This window comes from Drosophila kikkawai, chromosome 3L (genome assembly GCF_030179895.1).
Source record: "Drosophila kikkawai strain 14028-0561.14 chromosome 3L, DkikHiC1v2, whole genome shotgun sequence".
Classification (NCBI taxonomy): Eukaryota; Metazoa; Arthropoda; class Insecta; order Diptera; family Drosophilidae; genus Drosophila; species Drosophila kikkawai.
In genome coordinates, this window is record NC_091730.1 from 140,030 (window position 1) to 163,657 (window position 23,628).

The 23,628-nt window shown below is 40.7% G+C and overlaps 3 protein-coding genes across 4 annotated transcripts in view; 2 read left to right on the plus strand and 1 right to left on the minus strand.

Moving 5' to 3' along the window:
* The window catches only part of klar (klarsicht), a 123,108-nt gene that overhangs the window by 47,214 nt on the left and 52,266 nt on the right, over positions 1-23,628 (plus strand). The gene's annotated exons all lie outside the window — the stretch shown is intronic.
* Positions 1,702-2,257, minus strand: LOC108084594 (uncharacterized). Its single transcript, XM_017180911.3, has 2 exons — positions 2,105-2,257; positions 1,702-2,044 (listed from the first exon to the last, which is right to left on the minus strand). The coding sequence occupies exons 1-2, from the start codon at positions 2,114-2,116 to the stop codon at positions 1,787-1,789; spliced, it is 270 nt and encodes an 89-aa protein (XP_017036400.1). The 5' UTR covers positions 2,117-2,257; the 3' UTR covers positions 1,702-1,786.
* Positions 2,285-3,143, plus strand: LOC108084513 (uncharacterized). The gene is made up of 2 exons (XM_017180784.2): positions 2,285-2,800; positions 2,861-3,143. The coding sequence occupies exons 1-2, from the start codon at positions 2,789-2,791 to the stop codon at positions 3,116-3,118; spliced, it is 270 nt and encodes an 89-aa protein (XP_017036273.1). The 5' UTR covers positions 2,285-2,788; the 3' UTR covers positions 3,119-3,143.

The following is a 23,628-nucleotide window of genomic DNA, read 5'->3' on the forward strand; positions in this document are numbered from 1 at the left end:
AAATGGAAATAAATAAATCTAAGAATTTATTAACCTATTTAAATTTTACCTGTCCATGTTAGTATTTAGCGTCAAATTTCCCTTTGGTAGTATTGCATCATGCTTCAGAAAGATGAATAAATAACATGTGTATAATTTTTTTTGAATAAGATATATAGACCTAATTCTGTTTTTGCTCAAAAATAAATAATAGTCATTTCCCTTCAATATATTCACTTTATAGTTGTTCCATTAGGTAGTATTTACCTTAAAATTTTCCCTTTGGTCCCTCAATCTTATTAATGTAGTATTTTTAAATTTCCCTTATAGAAAATTAAATACTTATTTCATAATATTTTCCAAGTAAACCTTAATTTTTGTGGATTACCAAATACATTTCGGATTACCAGCTCTTACACCTTAATCCCCACTCCACTTCAATCAAACACAACAAAGCCAAAGGCAGTCCAATCTCATTATCGCCAACAATCGGATCACAAGACCTTTCTCTACTTCTCTGCAGGCCCGAAAAACACGCCCATTTTCATAAGGGAATAACACACGAGGGGGAGAGAGTGAGAGATCTCAAGTTCAATTGAGTTTCACTTTCCTTCGCCACGAAAAAATGTTCGTGATTTAAATTAACAATTAAAGCGGATAATTAACAAAACGAAAACAAAAGCAGCCCTGGAAAAACATTATTACCAGTGGAGTGGAGTGGATAATTTATCAAACGGGGATCCTACTATGTGGCCACTGGATAAAGTCATTACCACAGACAACAAAGGAGGGACAAGCCCCCGAAAAAAGCAAATGAAAAACAGAGCCAAACCGTCACATGTGAAGCGGATCAAATGATTTCGTCATAATCGAGCGGCAAATTACTATTTCTTTCCTCTCTAATTGAGGAATAAAATTGTATTTTCAAGTTGGTTTCATAGAAGCAGAAAGGAAGTGGTTAGGAAATCCGAATGAAGCTAAAAACCAAAGTAAAATGTGGGCTAAATTAACCCAAAAAAAGAGTCAATAAATGGTTTTTAAGCCATAAGAAAGACCAAAGCCAGACAATAAAAAAAATATCCACAAAAAAGTCACAAAAGCCTGATCACAAAATTTACTTTCCAATACAATTTATTTTTATATTTTCCCCAACTTATTTGAGTTTTTCTAGCTGAAAAACAATGTACAATCCATTCGGGTCCATCATTAACACGAAGATCGAACGCCGAGCAGGGAAAAAAAAGGGGGAAAGGCTGACACAGTCTCGGGGATTCGGATTCGGAGGAGGCTTTGTCGCAGCTTTAATTGGCTCAAATTAAAGACGAGCCGGGATTGCGCAGCAGCAACTGCCTTGGAGCAGGCGTTGCAGTGTATTCAGCTGATTAATGAAGAAATTTTTCACTCGGCTCTTCGCCTCGCTAACGACTATTCGCGAGGTGAAAATTAAATTTAACAAAATGCGCCATAAACCGATCAATAAATGTCCAGGGAGGCATCAAGTGTGAAAAATGGAAAGTGCCGGCAATGAAAGGGAGTTAGGCCATTGTTGACACGAAAAACACGTTAAATATAATTGTTAATTTAAATTTATTTATACAGGCAAAGTCGTCGGTGCTTATTTTGACATGATAATATTTAGGGGAAACTGCTTTAAAGTTTACTTTTATGTTTCTTAAGTGGGTTTCCAGAGACGCCCAAGCTATCACCTTTATAGAAAATTATTTAAGCGAAATAACACAATAGGCTTTTATTTTAATATTTAGTTTGTCATTTATTCAGTTCCAAATACATCTTCGGTAAATTCCATCTAACCGTGATAGACGTGGTGACCATAGCTGGGCACAGCGTAGGACTTCAGCACTGGGACATTGTGGACCACGGGCACATGCTTCACGACTGAAACTTGGCTGACCACCGGAACATGCTTCACTACGGGCACCTGGTGCACCACCGGAACATGCTTTACTACGGGCACCACGGAGGCCACTGGAACCACGCTGTAGTGGGGCTCAATGTAGCTGGGAGCAGCGAAAGTCATGGCCACCAGGGCGAGGAAGACAGCGATCTGCAGGGATATTAATCAATAGAGAACCAGACTCCAAAGGATATCTTCTTGTATACTTACGAAACGGAACATCTTGACGATTTTTTGAGTTTTGTAAGAATTTCAAATGGAAACTTGAGGTTGTAGTGACACTTGTGAGCTGGTCGAGTGACTGTTGATGATTGACCAACGGATCGGTTACTTTATATAGCCAAAAGATACGACAATAATGACCGTTCGATCTGCTGACCGAGCAAACGAGTTTAGCCGCACGATTATTGCGTATAATTCTTTATTTTAATTGGAGAATGGACTTATCCGGTGACCCAAAGTTGGCAGAGTCGCTTCATATAGGTCTTTTTGTGTGTACTTGACCTTGGTTCTCGCCGAGCATCATCAATAGCGCGTGAAGCCGATCGATATAATGACAAAGGTCTTCTTGGACAGGCGGCACAATTGGAGAGTTATTGAATGGGGATTATGTCCAAAGGTTAGACAATCGACCGATAACGGGAAGTTCGAGTGGCGGCGAATTAGAATGCGCATTGTGCCGACGCAGATGCCCAAAATTAAGTATAATTAAACTGGTTTGGCGCGTGGCGCTTGAACAGAAGTCACTTCGCGTCTATTTTTGGCTGAAGTGTTAACTATATATAATGATGTAGCGGTGGGTCAATCATCAACAGTCACTTGACCACCATCCAAGTGTCACAACCAGCTCAAGTTTTCTTTTGAAATTCTTACAAAACCCAACAAATCGTCAAGATGTTCCGTTTCGTAAGTGTACAAGCAGATATCCTTTGGAGTCTGGTTCTCTATTGATTAATATCCCTGCAGATCGCTGTCTTCCTCGCCCTGGTGGCCATGACTTTCGCTGCTCCCAGCTACATTGAGCCCCACTACAGCGTGGTTCCAGTGGCCTCTGTGGTGCCAGTGGTTAAGCATGTTCCGGTGGTGCACCAGGTCCCCGTGGTCAAGCACGTCCCAGTAGTCAGCCAAATCCCGGTGGTTAAGCATGTGCCCGTGGTCCACAATGTCCCAGTGCTGAAGTCCTACGCTGTGCCCACCTATGGTCACCACGTCTATCACGGTTAGATGGAATTTACCGAAGATGTTGATATTTGGAACTGAATAAATGACAAAGTAAATATTAAAAAGGAATATCTCTTGAGTATTTACTCTTCTGAAGATTCGTTTGTAGCTTTCGTTTTGGTTATACCTTTTGTGGAATTCTTATAAAAGCCAAATACAAAGAGGTTTCATTGCCATCTGGCAACTTTACACATCTATTGAAGTTTTGCCAGCCATAAGGCATTATTTTCGCATGTTTTCCACCAAAAAGCAATTAGGTTCTCTCTTCTCCTTTGATCGGAAATTCTTCACGCCGAAAAATCTGGCACACAAATGTGTTTTCCGCAGTTCTTTTCTTATTTTCCTGCAGTTTATTTGGTGCGGATCGAGTGATAAAAGCCAAATGTGCGCTGCGGAGTTAGAGATGCAGCGCTGGAACAGCTGTGCGCAGGATTGACGGAAGGTGATTAATGATGGTCCCAGGGAAGTGGGGAGCCGAGAGCTCTGCTATCCATGAGATACTCTCCGAACGGTAGTTAAAATCTGCCCAACACGCGAGCCAAAGAGTGAAATGCTGGCCGCTGGCATTGAAAGCTTCTTAGATACAAAATAGAAGGCGTCCCCTCCTCAAACATTCTCCGGTTGACCCACATCTGGCAGACAGCGGAAATTTATTTGCCGAGAATTGTTAACTGCAATTTAGTAGCTATCCGAAATCCGCCAAGTGTATTTTATTGTTTGCCAATTGCTGTGGCTGCTGTTGTTGTTGTCTTGTTAACGCTTTTTATAGCCGCTTTTTGCTCTTTGGCGGACTCTATTTGTCGAGTCTTTCTCTGGGCTCTATGCAGATGTATCTCTCGGATACATTCATTAACTTGTTTGCCAGGGGGAGCGCTGTGCGCCCCCCTTTCAGGTGATTTATGCTTTGTCCAGCTTTTGTTTGTATATTTAGACATTTCCTATGTGTTGTCACCTCACTTGCTCAACTTTTCTCTGCTTTTTACTATTATTTCCCACTTTTCTCTGTGTCTTTTTGGCTAATTAAAATAACTAGGTAATTGTGCAGTTATGAGGAGTGCCTCGAATCTGGAACCTCGTTATGACTGACTATGAATGAATATGCATATTCGCTTGATGAGATCCGATCTGCTACTCGTTTTGCTGTTGGAAGTTGCAGGCGTGTCCAAGCAATTAGCTGCTGGCCGGGGCCCTTCGATAGATGAGATGAAGCTAGCCTTTGGGGTTATTTTAGCACGTTGTCGGGAGGGGGTTTTGGTGGGAGGCAGGACCAGGAGCAGGCTAAACACGTTCTCCACACCCAGTTGGAAGAATGAAGTTGGAGGACCCTGTTCTATCATAAATAGAATAACTTACGGGCAGTCTCTGACTTTAATAGTTCGCACTTTAATCGAAGGAAGCTCTGGGGGAATCGTGTCTTGATAGTTAGGGAGCCTCTGATAACTAGGATCTTAATTTAAACCTCCCTGGTTACCACACTCACCCTCTAACTTGATTGCGTCAAAACACATTTGAAATAAACCCGAGACACTTTGGACTGTTGCCATAACTTCGACTGACGATCACCAGTTCATAGTTAGGCAAAAAGGTAATTAAAACCATGAAACTACTCTCTTTTCTAAGTTGTGCTGCAGTAATTCAGGACGCATACCAGATCACTTCTCCTTGAGTTCTAAATTAATCTTAAGCTCCAAATCGTGATTGTTTTAACAATCTCTCTCCGAGCACACATATTTTTATGTCTTATAGAGCGCACTCTCGAGTGGCCTGCTGGTTGTCATCCGTTCGGTGTGTGCTGAACAAATAAGGGAAAAACTTGCACACACGTTTCCTCACTCACCTCTTGGCTGGCTTCTTGGAAAAGCGGGGCCGGCGCGCCGGCACAAGAATCTCTTCTATTTCCTTGGGAAATATCTCTGGCATTTGAGAGTGCCTTGTGCGTTGTCTTTGATTCCGATATCGAGATGGAGCTGAAGATTCTTCCTGCTCTTGTTCCTAGTCGCTGAGATCTCTTCAAAAGGCAGTCGTTGCTCTGTGATCTACTTAATGCTTTTCTGTGTAGTTTGAGTCTTGAATACTCGAGTCTCTGAGTGTTAGTTTGAGTTTGTAGACGCGTGCGAAGACCGCAAATCGATGCAGGAAATCCGATTTGTGGTAAAAGTTTTCCTTCGCTAGTTTTCCCCTAGAGTTTTCCTCATCTGGGCTTTTGTAAGTTGGCCGTTTAAAGTAAGCTGAAATATGTGCAAAACGCTCGTTTGGTTGTTGTGGGGCTTCTGGGAAATCAAAGCCGGTGGTCTGGAGTAGGCGGAGCGAAAGGTGGTTAGCCAGGTGTTAAGGGTTGTCAGAGGTTAATAGTCGTTAAACGTCAGCAGGGTCAGTGGCTTACCAGAGTCTAAGGATATTTGAGATGGAGCCTAACAGTGAGAAGGAATCAAGATTAACTTATTTACATAACTCTCTAATGATAATGAACACAAAATATATTTGTTAAAAGTATGTATAGCCAAAAAATCTTGCTAAATAATTTCCTTTAAACCCAATATAAGAAATAGAAAGTCAAATACCAAAACTTAGACCCAAAGAAAACTCTTCTCAAGCCTCTCAATGATTTTTCGTTGGCTTTATAGCCTGTTTGAGCAAATAAAAACTTATTGCAGGTCATTCTATACATGCGATTAATTAAATTAAACTCTTTACTTTTGCCTAACGAAGAAGAAAGTCAAAGGCACTTCAGCCAGTATCTTCCTCAAGACTTGCAATACCTGCAAGACACTTGCAATTGAGACCTCTTCGGAGAAGAGCCTCCCCTCACACTCCGAATAAAGAAATCTTCTGCGAATCTGGCCTTTCTTCTCTACTATCATCGTCATTAAAGAAAAATACGCAGAGCCCCCAAAGACAATCTGATCGATTTATGCAAATGATCCTCTAATCTTGGAGCAAGCCTCTCCTCCATCGCGGAGAATAACAATTCGTCATTATGGCAAACAAAGATCCAAGACTGGGACGGAGTTTTCACATCCATCCGATGCTCTGAGCATCTAATGATGTTTACCTCATTTATCCTGATCCGTTGTGATCCGCTTGTAATCAATCCCCGATCCCAGCCGGGGGCAAGTTCAAGCTGCCATCGTCGCGTCTCATCCTTTCCACTCCAGGTGGAGGCCTGGCTCTTGAGTGGGTGGCTCATCACACATCCCATCGCGTCAGATCCCGAGGAGCTTTATGATCTTTATGGGGGGATCTGCCGTTATTCGCAGGCACAGCTGCAAATGTAAAACGAGTAAAATAAGAGGCGACTTTAACACTCGACGATGTCGGCCTTAATGCAAAGTGCTGCTGAAGAGAGTGCGTGGGTGGGCCCACATGGCAAGGCAACAGCCACTCGGGGACTACCAGGTACAGCTCAAGCTCTACTCTGGTTTCTGCACTTGCAAAAAATAGTATAAAGTTGAATAGCAAATTTTGAAAATTTAATTTCTATGGGTTTCTACATAAACAAGATAAAATATTGCCTTAGAAAATGCACTATTTGCTTTTTAATAACTTTAGAAAAATTTCCTAAAATAAATTAATTTTCACAGTGAAAGATTTGTACTTCATTAACACTCGCCATCCTGGCTCGTTTGCCTGAGTCTCCCTTTTTGTTTGCCGCAGTTTTTGACACCAAACTTGGCGTCACTTGAAAGCCCTGGCGATTAATCTTAAGCGGGGGAATGAGAGCTGGCAGTCGAAAGCTGGAGCCTGGTAGTTGGGCACCCTGAGAGCGGAGGGAAAGATATATTCCAGATCCGGTCGTGTCTGCAATTTGCAGGCATTTTGTTTTGCATTATCCGAGATTCTGTGCTCTGGCAAAAGCGAACAACAAGCAACTCATTTGCCACTTTCCACCACACTTCACACCCTTGGAGCGGTGAGCTTTAGCCACAAATGGAGGAGCCATTTCATAAATCATCGCCCAGGCCAGGTGGGCGGCGTCCTCCGACGTCCATTATGTGGCAAGAAGTGTGCGCAGGCGCAGGAGCAGCTCCAGCTCTAGCTCCGCCTCTGGCTGGCTTTTCCCCCCAAAACTCATTGTCAGTTGCAAAAGTGCCAACGAAATTGAACAAACTTCACGGGTGATTTGGGGCTTACTCCACATTGTCCGCAACAGATTTGCCAGATTGCCTGATTGTGGAGCACTGGGTCAAGTCATTCATTCAGTCAGTCATTCATTCATTCAGTCAGTCTGTCAGTCAAGCACTCAGTCGGTGAATTGAAGTGTGAAATTCTATGGAAATTGCTTCATTGTTCGCTGATTGAAATCAATTTGACGTGCGAAAGAGATCCAGAGATCCAGTCTAGCGGTTATCTTGTTAAGCACCGGAGTTCAAGAGATCAGTAGAAATTGTGCCTCGGACAATTTGTATATGATTAGGATTGGGTAATAATTGCCAGGCGGAGGAGGAGGAGTCCCCGAAGGTGAATGAGGATCAGAGATTTGGATTATGGTGTTGGCGAAATGTTACTCGGTCAGTCGATTGGGTAACCTCTCGCGTCTCTGGCTAGCCGTCATAAAATTTAAAGGCTTGGTGGTAGTTAGGTAGTCTTCGAAATGGGTTCAGGGATCACTGGGAGTTTGCTTAGAAGTTGCCTTGAAAATGGCTTAATCCGGGCTAGGGTATAATTTATGATGATTTTTAAAAGGGTAGTCGAGAGCTTAAGACATAATATGGAATTTTTCTAGTAGAGTTTCGCTTCAAGTGGATCTCTTTATTTAAATAGTTTTGATGAAGATTTTTTTAAGGGTTTTGTTTAATTTTCTTTCATATTTCTTTATTAAAAAATTTGAAATGCAAGCTCAAGCGATGAAGCAAAGGCTAACTAATAAATAAGATGTGTATCGAGCATATGCTCATGTAGCTTTATTCATCTTATAGCTTAGGCATAACGAAGAATTTTAAAAATAATAACATTTAAATTCTAAATAAATTTGAATAATAATTTAAAATTCATTTTTCAACTTCAAAATTATTTGAATTAGAGAAAAGTATTATATTTTCTCCCTGATTTCCTATTTTTCCAGGCATTAGTTTTGGATCATCTCTCATATATTCCGAGATCTCGATTCACACCATTCATTGGGTGTCTCTTCCTTATGCAACACTCGAGCAGAAAGCGTTGCCAATTATCAAATTACCATCGTGTGGCAAGCCAAAGGCAGTCTCTTTCTTCCGAAGACGAAGTCAAAGACTCTCCTCTTCAAAGTCTTCTCTTGGCTTGGCTTTGATTTCTTCTGCTGCTCTTCGGTGCTCACCTTTATGGTCCAATCGATCAGAGCCAATGGGCAATAACTTTGCGGCCAACGCAATGCGGCTGCAGTTCTGCACTTTGATTATTCTTTTCATTGCCCCCGTCTGACTTTGGGAGCCCAGGGCCTATCTATATATATTTTTTTGTACGATGGAAGCCTATATCTTTTCACCGCCTCTTTGGTGTTTGTTTGTGAACACGCAGAGGCTGCTGAAATTGGTCGGGAAAATGCGGAAAATGGTTTCGGTCGCACTACAAAATGATGGAAAATGGAAAACGCATTTTCTGTTATCATTTTCCAGTCATCTGCCGATTACATGAAAGTTGTTGTCGTCTTGCAGAAGCGATGAAGAACTCGAGAGCTACAAGAAGATCTCTTTCGATGCTCGAAATGAAGTGTTGGCATTCGAAGGGGGAAAGTGAGACTGTAAATCTTCGGGATTACAAGTTTGCCAAGCGCTATGCGTTATTGCACTTTAAAAGACATTTACCAATGAATTACACGTTTAAGGAAAAGTTTTACAAGTTACACGTTTAAGGAAAAGTTTTACAAGTTACCAACGAATCATAAAACTTGAAAAATTCATAATAGAACCACCTCTAACTCGATTTATATCTAATTTATCTCGTAAAAATATGGACTTATGGTTATTATTTTTTAAGAGTATTAAAAGCTTCGCCTGGAGAATATTTTCTTTATCCTTGTTGCCTTCTCCTGCTCACATTTTCGATTTCCAACAGACGCCGCCAAGTGGGCCAGCAATTCACTTTTTCTGTTTATCATGAGTGGAAATTTAAGTTATATTCTCGGTCAGAGAAGGGGAAAAGTGGAGGCTCCACTGCAGCAACCGCCAAACTTTCGCATGGTTCATAAAAATCAAAGCATAAAATCTGTACAATTAGACATCAAGGTGGGCTTCCTTCTGCCAGTCTAACTCTGGGACTCTTGCCGTGTGGGTGGAGAAAGCAACTGTTTTGTGATTTCAACTTCAAGAAAATATAAATAAAAAAAAAGTACAGAAAATACAGCAAAACTGGGAGACAAAAGCAGGCAAAACTGTAAATGCTGCCATCAATTAGGCTTGCAACCTCAATGGGGTTGCAACGGGTGCAACGGGGACTCGGAGCTTACTCAAGCACGGGACCTTGCGCTTCAAACTTCAATTAAATGCTGAAAGTCGTGCATAGACAATATTTATCAATCACCATTATTCTAACTGTATCTCTCGCTTCGCCAAGACGAACGACGAACTCCACTAAACTGAACTGAAGTGAACTGAACTGAACTGAGCGACAACGCTGAGAGACTTCGTTGGGTATTTAAAAAGGCAGCTCAATTTAGAGATGACACTTGGCTTTGGTGGAGAAAATCAGAGAACTTGATTAATAATTCAAAAAGATATACCTTTAGCTACTTGGTAAGCTCTTTTTGTGGCTTCCTTGTGCTCAGACTGGGCAATTCAGTTTTTTCTTATTTGTCTGAAAAAGGTAGCTCAATTTAGAGATTTGTTTTTATATCGGAACTTAATACATGCAAATTAAATTTATGATTTTAATTAATTGAAATAGCATGCTTTTAACTATTTATTCTTTAACGACTTTGTCTTTGCATGAGAACCCCTTTTCGGTTGGTTTTAACCGATCGCCTTGCATCTCACTATCATTAAATCTCAGCTGAAATCTCAGGCTCTTGGGCGCTAATCTTGTTCACCGCTGTTCTGTTTACTTGGGCCCCCGATCGTGTCACGCACCCATCTCTCCGCTGCCGCACTGTCGAGTTGCAACTCATAACGAACGCAGGGTTCACGCGCAGTTCAGTAGAACGAGCGGTGTCAGATGAGCCGAAACCAAAGCTGAAGCTAGAGCCAAAGCTGAACCTGAAGCTGAAGCTGGAGGAGGTGATTGGTGATTGGCGATCGGGAGTGGGATCCCGACTGGGATCCCGACTGGGACTGTGGACCCCGAAACCGAGGTGGCTGAGTGGGTAAACGGTGGCTGCGGCAGCTCCTTGTGTTGCTCTTGCAGCCAGTTGCCTCTGCATTGGGTCCGGTGCATGCAACAATGAACTCGCAACTTTTTAACTGTTTTTATCGTCGTCGCCTGTTTGCCATTTGTGAAAGCTTCTGGCTTCCACTTCTGTTTCTGTTAGCCGCCTTGCAGAATGAGTCTAGTGGAATGGTCGGAATTGGTAGTGGTTTGTGGTTGTTACGGCTCAGTGGCTGTTGGCCTGGCCAACAAACAAACGCAAACAGAACGCGAACACGGCATAAATTGTGCGCAGCGCAAAGGCCACGAAAGAGGCGACATTTCGGCTAGACTTGGTTTAAAAAGTAGTCCAGAATCGCACAGCCAAAGATGCAGATATGCTGATTTTATGCTAAACTTAAAAGTTTTGGGAATACACTTCTTCTCCTCACTCCCAACTAATTATGCATCTAAATAAATGGCCTCCGCGTGACCCAGTTAGATTATCGCGATCTGAAAGATCTTCTAGAGATCCAAGAGTGGAGCATCCGGAACGCATATCCATTTGAAGCCATCTCCTCCCCTATCATTTTGCGCATCATTTTGTTAAACAAATCTTTCTCAACACTCTCTCCCCTCGCTCTTTTCTTTGCAGGTAAGCAAAATGTCCAACTTTTACCCACAGCTTATCGGTCTTGGAGCGCCGCTTTATTTTTTTATGTATATATATATCTGCGAGCTTAGTTTATATTAGAGGTTTACGCCGATGGTTAAAGGCATCGGCGCCGGCGTAGAGTTCAAAATGACTCGGCGGCGGCGGCGTAGTAGTCAGAAAGAACCGGCGGCGGCGGCGCGTCAAATAAGGCAAAAAGGCCATTTTAATGAGTTATTTATTTTTTTTTAAGTTTTATAAAGAACAATGACACTGATGGCCGCGCTGAAGCTGCGCCGAGGCCGCACCAGCGGCGCGCCGCGGCGCGCCGTTATTTTCTTAATTTGGCGGCGGCGCGTCAAATAAGGCAAAAATCGGCGGCGGCGGCGGCGTGGCGGGGCGGCGTATATGTCTAGTTTATATTGCCACGTAAGTAGCACAGCTATAAATCAGGCAAACATCTGGGGACTCTGGCGTTCGAGGTCTGGAGAGCAGACCCCGAGGCCGCTTACCCAGCTCCGATGATGTCAATATTATTATGCAAAGCCCTTCAAGTCTGGACAGCATGTTGGATGCTAAAGTGTGGGGTGTGGGGTGTGCGGGGGAGATATGGTCATAAAACTATCGAAACTCAGGGAAAACTTAGTTGAGGTAGTCGATAAATATCATAACGTTAAGATCTTAACTGCCTTTTTTATGATGCCATGGCAGGAATATATAAACTAGAGTAATTAGGCATGAAGAAAGCATATTTAGCATACATTAAAAAATGAATCATTTGGCTGAAAATAGTTAAAACATAAAAAAAAAACAAATGGTGAAGGAGCCTGGCTTTTGGAGCAAGTAATGTCATGTCAAGTCAAGTCAAGTTTTAGATTTGTTTTAATGTTAATTTAAATTTTATTTTATTTTTGATAATATCCTAGTGCAATCCCTTGTACAATCAGCACTCCATAGCGAACGCGATATATATTTTTTAGTTATATTTACTATAATTCCTATTATAATCAAACCCAAATAGTAGTCTGTGTAACTCCCTTTAGGTATGCTTTAAAATTTGTCTAAAAAACATACAGATCTGTCTTATTTTAACCATTTAATGGTTATCATTAATCTGCCATCGATTTTGAACAATTCCCCTTCAAAAAATATACAGTCTTATTACATTAATTTCCCTTTCGACGCGATAGTTGGCGTCGCAAACTGGTCCACCTTCGCGATAGCTCCGCTCCGTCTTGAATTTCCGCTCATCCCAGGGCCATGTAATTGACCGATCTTGGGCCAATTTCGGCTCGCATCTGAGAGACAGGGCTTTGACAAATGACCGAAAATGCATCAAAGTTTTATTGAGATTTCCACTTTCGGTAAGGTAAAACTTTCAAGCTTTATTAGGTCTGCCCTTTTTCGTGGCTCGAAACGAATTTTACGCATTATTTTTATTCAACGTTGATCGCGCGGAGGGGTTTTAAGGGGGGAAATTAATGTGCGCCGAAATCAGGAAATGTTTTTGTGCAATGTTTTACAGGGCATTATAAATAATTGGTCTTGTTATGAAATTTACATAAATTTAATTACGGTTTCTGCTGTTCCCTGTGAGCTTTGCTCGGGGAGATTCTTCGGCGTCTTCTCGATTTTTTGGCTTCTTTGGCTTCTGCTGGCATCCATCATTTGTCAAATCAAATTATGCCTTATTTTTCGTGTGTTTTTTCCCTTTAGCTTTTGTCTTAATATTTTCGCATTTTGTGCTGTCTTCGCCCGCGGCTAGAGATGCTGAAATACCGAAATTTCATTGGCCCTTCTCCGAGAGAGTCTTAAAAAATTACCACCGCCCAGTCGGGGGGAGATTAATCAGTTTGCGGGCGAAATATCTATAGAGATATATATTTATATATATTTATGTGTAGTTTTTCGGCTGTTATGTGCTGTTATGTGTGGACTTGATTAATTAGCTGCGATCATAAACGAGTTGATAGTTGAGGATCATTAATAAGTCCCAGGAAAGGGTTCAAGGTGTGGTGATTATGCAAAAATAGGTGGGTTTTATATGGGATTTCATTGTCTGAGATGACACTAAGCCATTGTCTTCATTGTTGGATCAGTTATAGCCTTTAGATATTTCCAAGTAAGTTCGTAATCTCCACCTCTAATTAACGTATCTTTATTTCCTCAGGCAGAGTCAAGGAACTTTAATTTTAAATCATTACATTTAGTGTTGCTGTATCTGGAAATATTAGGATAATAAGAAATACAAGATGTAAGAAGTAGTTTCCAGCTTCCAGCTTCCTGGTTGATTTTTAGGACCCCTTCTGTTAGCCAATTAACTCACATCTCTCTTTATAACCATGTTAAAAACACAGTTTTCCCAGCATTCTAATTGCCTTTAACACCTCGCTAATAATGCAGAGTCAGTGACCTTTTGGCCTGTCCTGGGAAAGCAGCGTTCGATATTTCTCTGTCTCTCTTTATTTTTTCCTACATATGGATTTTCCTGCTGGTGTGTTTTTCCGCCTTTGTTAATTTGCGAAATTCTTGCCGTGCCAACCACTGAGTTAGCACCCACATATGAACAAACAAAGCCAAAAGCCAAGACAGAAGTAGTGTTGTTGCTGCTGGTAATTATCGAAACTGTTTCCTTGATTTCGGCTTGGTTACCGCGGGCCCAGAGCTGGCTGGTACCAAGCAGGGAAAATAGCGATTAAACGCCCTTCATGGCCCATTAATGTGGTATTGAACATGGCAGGCAATGGTAGAGAACTTCTGTTTTAATAAATTCTCATTATCTAGAGCTTTTTTGGTGAAACATCATTACCGAAGGGGTTGGGGTTTTTTAAGGGTTTGAAATTTGTCTTTTAAATTTAAATATTTGTCACAGGGAGTATGTTGTTTTTTATCACAGAGTATTTCATCTATATTAAAAAACAACGATTGAATGAATTTTTGGCTTAGTAATGATTTGGTCCTTGATCCAATTGTAACCTGCAAGGATCGACTTTCTTTTTGTTATCCTTTAAGAAATTCCGAAAAAACACAAAAACCAAACATTTTGGATGCAGCATATCAAGTAAACAAAAGTAAATGTTTCCCGCTTCGCTGCATGCTGCTGCAACATGTTGCCAGCGCCACTGCTGAATTCGCCTCAAACCGGCGCGAAGCGAGTGCGGCGAATGTATCTGCACGCGGCAGCAAAAGTATCTGCGCAGCAAGCGCTCGCCTCAGTAACTCGCGAGCGGTCCACGCAACTGAAACGCGGACCATTTTTTGCCGGCAATTCGGATCGGAACTGAACCGAAAACAAACATGAAACGCGCGCCAAGCGTCGCTCAGATAAATAAGATTAGTGGTCAGTGAAAATGCAGAGGAGATCAATCAGACAAAAGTTGCCAAAGTGAAGTTGCTTATGCAGAAATTGAAATTATATTTAAAATTAAAAACCGGCATTTAAAGTGGCTCTCGGAAATGTGTTCAGAGACTGCCAAACTCCTTCACACAGATACTTGTACCGACTGAAATACACATACACATACATATATACGGGCACAGAACAAACATCAAAATATATACAAACATATAGTCGAGATATATCACAAGCCAAGTACCGCCTGCCGCCTGCATTTTTGAACAGAGAAGACCGCGTTCCGTCCGCATTTCATCGGCGTTTCGTTCTCTTCGTTCGCGTCAGTGTTTGTATTTTTATTTGTGTTGGTTTCCTACCCCCAACTCCATCGTATCTGTATCTGTGTGTGCTTCAGCTGTAGCTGTGCCCACTGTGTATCTGTGAGTGCGCAAAACACTCTGGGACGACCGAAAGGTAAACTACCTACTTTGCCTGCTTTGTGTTTTGTTTTTGTGTTGGGCTTCGAGTCCGAAAAGCAGCCGCAAAAGTGTACGAAAAACATACCGAAAAAGCGAAGAGTGCGGCAACACAACAACAGAGAAACTGAGAACTGAGACAGGGAGAAGGGAGAGCAGCGAAGAACCTCCGACATATGGAAGATATTGTACAAACACATTAACGAATCTCGGATCTCTGGGACGAGTGTGCTCTGATTTACGGCCTCCGAGGCACTTCCTCTTTATCAGCATCTGTGTGCCTGCATCTTATTTTTCTTCTGGATATTATTCCTTCCATCGAATTGGATTTAACCCATCCCAAAACATGCTCGGGTATGTGTGTCTATATACTTTATTTTCGAATTTATTGGGCCTTGCAAAATTGAAATTTAGTATCTGTGATTCTATATTACTTTGAAATATTTTAGATCTATAAATGTGGCTGTTTTGCGCAACAAATGTGCTCTTAGTCCTGTTAACCAATTATATGTGGGTTCTTAACATTCTATAAGTAACATAAATCATGGAGGATCTAAATATTCTATGAGTAACATAAATCATGTGCATTAAAATCGGGTACAAAATTTTCTGTGCTAGGTTTATGAATATTTTCGTAAAATAATTAAATAAATGAATAGAATCTAATCATTAATAAAATCGAATTATTATCTTACAAGTTTCTTAAATCCTTTGTTTAGGCGTTTTAATAGTGCTTGTCATGCGCCCTAAAAAATGCTTCTTCTGTTGAAATTACAATCTTAGTGTTAAAATATTTGATAAAAAAGGATAACTAAAAGAGTTTTTAATTATTTTACTTTTAAGAACTTGCAGATTTTTCTAAATAAAAATGATTAAAAACTCAGTTATACATAGACTCTGTTGTATCGAACTCAACTTCCCTCGCTTTGTATTTCTGTTTGCTCTCTCTCTCTCTCTCTCTCTCTCTCTCTCTCTCTCTCTCTGGCTTTTCTGGGCATTTAGCAGTTTTTATTTATTATGCCAGTTCATTTTCCACAAGTGTAATAAATTAATACAAAAAAAAAAGAGAAAATATTTGCTCTCAACTCTCAGTTCTGCTGGGTTATAGTTTGCCGCCACTGCTAATGACTGTTCCAACGACGACGTCGAGTCGTGAGTTGTTTTATTTTCCGCCTTGGCTCCGCTGTTTTTGCTCTTCTCTATATGTACATATATAAAATCATGTGTGAGCAATTTTAATTATAAAAGTGACAAAAAGCAAGCCAAGAGATATATCTGCGCGTGTATATATATTTTTTTTAGGGGGGGTCTCAAGCTAGCTAGTCGGCAATTTAGGCAACATTTTTGCTGACTGCAGGAAAAGCGAGGGGGGAAATATACACATACATTATAACATATATAAAAGAACCCGTAGAAGAGGCCAATTTATAGTTTTTTATATGTGTATACATGGCGGGGCATTCTTGAGTTGCTTAATTATGTGGGAAACATGCTAAAAAGCCAAAAGAGAATATAGGTTACGATCGCGGGAAGGCAGTAAATACAATGAGATGCACAAATAAATCGCATTAAAATCCAAATAAAGTTTTAAATTTGTTTATCTTTGAGCACACGTTGAGGTGGATCACAGTGGTATCTAAAGAAAACTCCCAAAGCAGAACACATTTTATTCTTCTAGAATGGTTTATTTATTTTCCTAGTACTATTATAAGCAAACTAAACCTATATTCATAAAATTCAACCAGTTGTTTCCCTAAAAAATACACAATAGCCTTGATTAAAGTTTTGATTTTCTTTCGATTTTTTATACCATATGCTAGCAATTGAATATTCGCGGTAATTCGATAAACGTTTCGGTCATTTTGGAATCCCTCAAAGGAGAGTTTGCTTTCCGAGCTTAACCCTTAACACCCAACCATTGACTGCAGTCCAACCCCAAAAGCTGTAGTATTTCTCGGGCCAAGAGGCTTTAAGCATCTGTGGTTGAATTGGCACAAAAATTCGCCGCATCCTGTTGCATTTAAAGTCCTTGCAAAAATCACCCTGTGATAGTTGGAGAGAAGTTGTGCAGCTGCTCGAAATGACGAATCTCCTTCCTTCCTGATGACTATTGCGTGTTTTGGTTTCCGGCGAGGGTTGGCCTCGTCCCATTGTTGTTATTGGTACAACAAACCGAACCAATTTAATTTGATGGTCGTCGGTCCCCTCAACCTGCAAGTGAGGAAGGAAAATAAAATTGAGGGCGAGACATGGCCTGGAGGTGTCTGGTGGTTGGTTTTCCTAGGCCAGGATCCATCACCGAGCGAAGCAAATCCATCGATTATTTTATTACCACTCACTCTCCATGGAAAATTCGATCTAGAACTTGTCATCGCGCCACAAGTTGTTGCCCTTTCCCTTGCCACTCTTTTAGTCTTTCACTCTTTATGTCTGTTTACTAATTTTCGTGGTCTGCTTTTTCGTCTTTATCAGCTGCTGTTTATCGGCCTCTTCTTATTGAATTCTCTCTGGCCAGAAGACGACAACTCGTGCCTGGAATCTGTCTTGGGTCCTCAGTTCTCCTCTTGATTCTCAAGTCTCAGGTCTCTGCTCTCTGCTCTCTGCTCTCGGCTTTTGGTTTTCTGTTTTTCAGTTTTCGGCCTCTGTCGCCAGAAATGATATCGTTAAGTTGGGCAAAAACGTGTTTCAGTCGTGTTTTTTTGGCCAAAAACAAAACCCGTTTTAAGGACGTTCTGAGATGCTTGAAATGTTTTTTTCTGGGTTCTGTATATATCAGCATCTTTTCTGGGATTTTTGTTTAAATTTTATGACTCACTTGGCATAGAAGGGATCTTACTGGGTCCGGCTGGATCTGGGGTAATTGTCAACAGCTGCTGCCGGATTTTGATTGAAGTTGCAGGTGCTATTCAAGGATTTAATCGCTGTGGCCTCGTGTCAAAAGCAACGCCAGGTGTTGCTGATTGATAATGATTATGAAGATTTTATTTTATTTATTTACTTTATTTTTCATCAAGTAAGTTATACAATCTGTACTGTTACTCGTTAAAGAATAATCTTTCATTGACAAAAGAGAAGTCCTATCTATATATTCTATCTGAAATAAAAGAGTCTTGCCTATCAGAAACTTAAATTCTTTTTTTGTGATTAAGAAACAGTCTTTAACTGTGACGTAAATAATAATTACTGACGTTTATTAATGTCTGAAAGGGGTTTACCCATAAGAATTACTAAATATATAGACTAAAACTATTGAATATAGGCTATTTAATCTACAGTAGGCCAGCGGCAAGGTTATTGGGATAGAAAGGACTGCAAAAACAGTAAAATATTTTTATTTTCCAGGCAATTTAAGGCAATAAAAAAGTTATCGGGGACTATCCTAGCCAAGACAGATCTGCCTCTAATACAACATCATACTTCTCTCTTTAATGGCTTCCTCTTCCTCAGACTTTTCACTAGAGTTTTCCTCCAATATAAAGCCCAGGTCGGTTTCAATTATCATCATGCGTGTCTCTCCGCACTCCACCTCCACCATTTGCCCTAACCCCCGCCTTAATTGCGTACTTCTCTGGACTTAACCCCTCACAAAAAATAAATGACAACCTCATCCTATACCTCATCCTCCTCCTCAAACCATGTGCCCAACACGTGTCCATCTCAAAGAAGTTTTCCGTCATTTGCAGAAATGAAAAACATTTCCAGTTTTTCTTCAAAGGAGAAGAGAAAGAGAAAGAGAGAGAAAGAATGAATGCTTTTTTTCCCTCGAAATGCAGCCTGAAGAATCGCATAAAGAATCTACGAGTTTTATGACCAAACCAAGGCAAACCAGTCGTCGAGGAAGAAGAACGGGGATTCGGATTCCCGAGTTCTGCGGCTGGGACGGGACAGGAGATTTATGAAATTTGTGCAAGCCTGACAAGTTACAGCTTTTGGACCTTGTTGAGCCCTAATGAGATTTATTTTATGGCGTTTCCTTTTTGTTCCCTGGATTTTTTTATACTACAAATTCAAAGCAATATTTAAACATTATCACTACTAAATCTCAGTTTCTCTCTATTTTTCCACCTCCGCATCTCCTATTCCTCGGTTCAGAGATGGGGAGGAGCCCAAACAACCCACACTTTGACATTGAAATCTTTTTGAAAACTCATTCGGGCAAATTGCTTACAAATTCCGGATTAAATTACAGATCCACCTCCCAGAAAATACAAACTAAAAAAAGCCAACGAAAAATGCAGAGAAAAACAAAAGAAAAGTGATATCTACCAAAAGAAAACTCTTTTGGGGCATTTCTTGTTGCTGTTCAAAGGAAAGTGAAGGAAATTGCACAAAAAAGCTACAAATCAAATTAATAATCATATGTCTGCGGTGCAAGGGAGGCGGTAAATCTTTCCAGATCAAGCTCGTGCTTTCAATTCAAATTGACGCCCCCACAGATCGCTTTCCACAGCATGCATCCTCTCACATCCCTCCCCCTGGGACTAATTTTTATGTTCGATCATCGCCCCGCACGTAATTCCATTTTGGTATCTAGGCTTTATTTTATTTTTTTTGCGGTCAGCAATTTGGTATGGTCTCATTATTTTGGTAATGATCTCTTCTATATACACAGTGAAATATGTATACACGGGTATTTGGGAAACCTCTCGAAACCTCTGTGGGTTTTGCTGATTGTGTTGGTTGCGACGTGAAAGGTTAAAAAAAGGTTAATTTGAATTGAGAATTTGTGCGTCCATTATGTAGGTAAATTACTGGTTTTAAGTTGGGCTGTTAAAAGTGGGTTAAGCTATTAGTAACACTGATTGCCAAATCTTAAATTAAGAATTAAAACCAGTCAGTTACCAAGTTTTTTTAAGCTCTTATGTTACCATTTTTCCTATGCAAATTTTCTCCAATTAAGTGCTCAACAACACCTCTGGCTATGTACTCTTTTCCAGTCAATTAATAATCCCTTGAACGCATATTTGTTCCCACTCATCTCTTTGAGTTTGTTTGCTTTGCTTTTGGCCCAAGTTCTTCTCCACCACAAGCTCTCCATTAATCTTGCGATGAATGATTAATCGCTGGCTTGGCTCTGGGTTTGGTTTATCCCCCAAACGCTTTTCCAGTTGGTTAATCCCTAATGATCAAGGCAGCCTGACATCTACTTTAGGCCATGTCCGGACCTGGGCCAGTGTTGCATCATTAACAATCGATTAATCGACTCGTGCTGCGGCTGCCTCAAGCACACTCGATATCTGTAATCGATTTTCGCCTCGCCTCGAGTTTTTCCCGGGCTCTAATTAGTGACTTCTAAGGGGGGAAAAACTAGTTTTGGCCAGTGGCGAGTTGCAACACCGAGCTTCGATTGCCTCACGAAATGTGCTGCCAAGAACTCTCTGTGTGTCTGCAGCGGCAACATGCTGCAATGTTGCTCGTTCGACGACAATTTCCAGGGAAACAGCTGAAACGTGCTGAATGCAGCTGGCTCCTGCTTTGGCTTTAAGCCCTCCTGCTTTGCCGCGGAGAGAGACCAGGCCAAGGCAAAAGTGCCGGTCAGCAGCAGCAGCAGCTCCTCCGTCTTCTGGCAATGTGTGTGCTCTGGATTTATTGCCACAGCAGGAGGCAGTTTAATAGGGGCGATGGCCAAAAAGAAGCTTATTATCGGCTTTTTCCCAGGAATTCAAGGGCACATAAATTCTGCGTAAGCTTGACGGCGAAAATTGATACAAATAATTTCAGTATCTCGATATTTATGCGGGCTTCCCTGGTAATCTGGACTATAATTGAATAATTGAGGCTTCAGCAGGGTGAATAAAGTATGATTTTTTAGGAAGCTTGGGATATAGGAAGGATTCAGTTTGAAAAATTCCTTTTTGCTAAACTTTTTAATCCTAATTGCAGTTGTAATTAATGATTGTCTGCTTTTAAAAATCCTTAAAAATAAATAAGAAAACACCATAATTATACCCTAAACTGTGCGTTGCCAGGTTGTCGTCCAGCGCAGACTGGGATCGGTAAGTTATAGGACTGGGGACTGGGACTTTAGCCTGGCCATCTCCCAACCCTGAGGTCAATGGCTCCTTCAACGACGATTCGACGCTTCGTTCTGCGCACTAGTACTGGTGTGTTTGTAAAAAATGAAGCGCGAATTATTATTTTAGCGAGGCGAAATGGAAAATGTTGTAATAATAAAGTGACTTCCACTCCATTACGGAGGCGAGACGAGCGACCAAGCCCCTTCTTCTTCTTCTTCTGGTACCTCTGCTACAGCCGAGCCCCGTTCTTTTTACATCATTCGGAGACGGAGGGAAATCGTTGAAAATCGGTGGATAAGGGGAGGAAAGGAGGTATAGACAAACATTTCCGTTTGATTGCGTCTGACAAAACACGCAAAGCCAGAGCCCGAGCCCGAACCACTCCGAAAATGAAGTGAGGAACTTGAGCGGAGCTTAGCCTTCGTTTTATAGAATAATCGCTTTCCTCCGCTCGCTTCTCGGAATTGGAGTTGAGTATTATGGTATATAATTCAATTAATTGTGAATTGTGCCCGGACGGAGTCGGAGTTATAGAAGGGTGAACATGGTCACCGCATGGAATGATGATTGAGCTGCAGATTGAAAGATTGAGTTGGAAAGAGGAACGTTGGGAATATCATCAAGTTATTGACCTTGTTTAACTTCTAGTCATACTCCTTTATCATTTATTTTTAATTAGTGACCATTCCTTAGTGTGTTCTCTTCTTGCTTCGTTATTTATTCGTTTAATAACCATTTCAAATGATATACAATTTTATCTAATCGGTCACGCCCCTCCTTGTTAGCTCTTAATGACTCAATTAATGTTTATCTAGCTTTGTCTGTGTCGCCACTCGGACTTGATTGATTGAGTTCTGCAAACAGAGTGCTATTCCTCTGGAGAACTCAAGTCTTTCGACCTCAGACAGAAGCTGAAACGTTAAGCCAAAGTGTGCCACATGACAGATGAGGGCCAAAAACTGGGTAATATGTCAGGGAAAAATAATATTATGCCTCTGCCACCTTTCGAAACTGTTAAAAAAGATTCCGAAAACCCATTAGAAGGCATACATACCTCTTTAATTTCTGAATATTTAGACATCTGACTGACATCTCTATGCGGCAGCTAACCAAACAAACAAAAAACCAAGACTGAAAGCCATCCAAACACAATCTCTATATAGTGGCCTTTTGACCCCTGCCTTGTGCCTTAAATTTCACTTTTTTCTTTTTATTTTTTTTCTTTTTTTTTTCGGTGATTTTTTGGACTGAAGTTAATTGGTTTATCACGCATACGAGAGGAGGCTGCACTTGCCAGGCATCCGAGAAAACACTTTCGTTTTTTTCGGGTAAAAAAAAAAAAAAAAAACAGAAACAGTCACCGACGTTGGGAGATAACAAATCGTACAAGTCCGGTGAAACAAGGGTTGTGCATAATGTTTTTATATAAATTTCTGCAGCTTCGAGGGTTTTTCTTTTTCGCTTTTAAACTGCTCTGTAATTGATACCTTTTACTCCCTTGATTATACACATCGGTTGGGGCAACCATTTAACCGCATAGACAGTGCGTTTCATAACTGTGACTGCCCTACAATTTAAGGTTTTACGGTTTTTGTTTCAAAAATATATACAAGCTGCTGGTTTATTATCGAATTATCGAATTAAAGCCTGTGAAAAGAGAGAGATTCGTGCAAAATGAGTTGTAATAGGAGGCCTTTTATCAGAGAAAGTATTATTTTTGTTTAAAATATATTGATAACTATATAAATAAGGCTTCTCCTTAATATATTAAATATTTAAAATATTATTTTTGTTTTTAAATAGGATTCTGTTCTCTCAAATTTTAAGATATTATGTTTTATTTTCAGATATTTTAGTAGATACAATTAAACCCTTTTATCTACTTTTATTATCCAATATTTTCCTATACCAACCTGTATCTCATAGAAATTCCAAATATAGTAAAACAATTATGGCACGCAGCGTACTTAATGAATTCAGAAATTACATATAACTACATATAGTTGTACGATCCACGTATAGAGATATATTTTCTTTCTGTCACAAGTTTCTTTGCTTGTTTTTATTTTTTTACACTCCTCCATAACATATTTCCCCCACCTTTTTCTTTTTAAAACCACAAAAATCTGCAGCTTGCGATCTCCTCCAGTGGCTTTACTTGGCTTTAGCCTCGCTCTGCTCTGGCCCCTGCTGTGAGCCAAGTTTTGCATAATTTCTCTGGGCTGGTAAATGAAACAAAGACATCATCGATATCAAATGCCAACTGCGGACAGGGAAGGCAACAAGTTGGTTGTCTGGGGGCTCTTGTCCGGCTTCAGAGACTGTGGAATGGGTAGCGAGGAATGGGGTTTCGGGAGGACTTATTTTTTAATTGCTCATAAAAGCCGAAAATAAATTGTATTTTGTGTGTGTGTTGTTACCTAAGTCCACCGCAATTGCAGATACAAAATTGTTCACAATTTTTAGAGCAACATTTCGAGCGAGTCACTATCGTTGCATTCAAATCGCCAGCAATTTCGGTTTAAATTGAAATTTTAATAAACATTTTGTAGAGACAAAGACTCTGGCCAGTCTCTGGCAGTGTGGTAATATTTACTTTTACAACTATTTAATGGAGAAAACTGCATTGTGTGGTTGGCTGGAATAGTTGGCTAGTTGAGGCTGCCATAAAGGCGTCAATCAAAGCTACTGTTGTTGTGCCCAGAGAGGTGTGAGCAAGTGTGTATGTGTATTCGCGGCACTTTTGATGGTGTTTTTTTTTGGGGGAAAAACGACTGTTA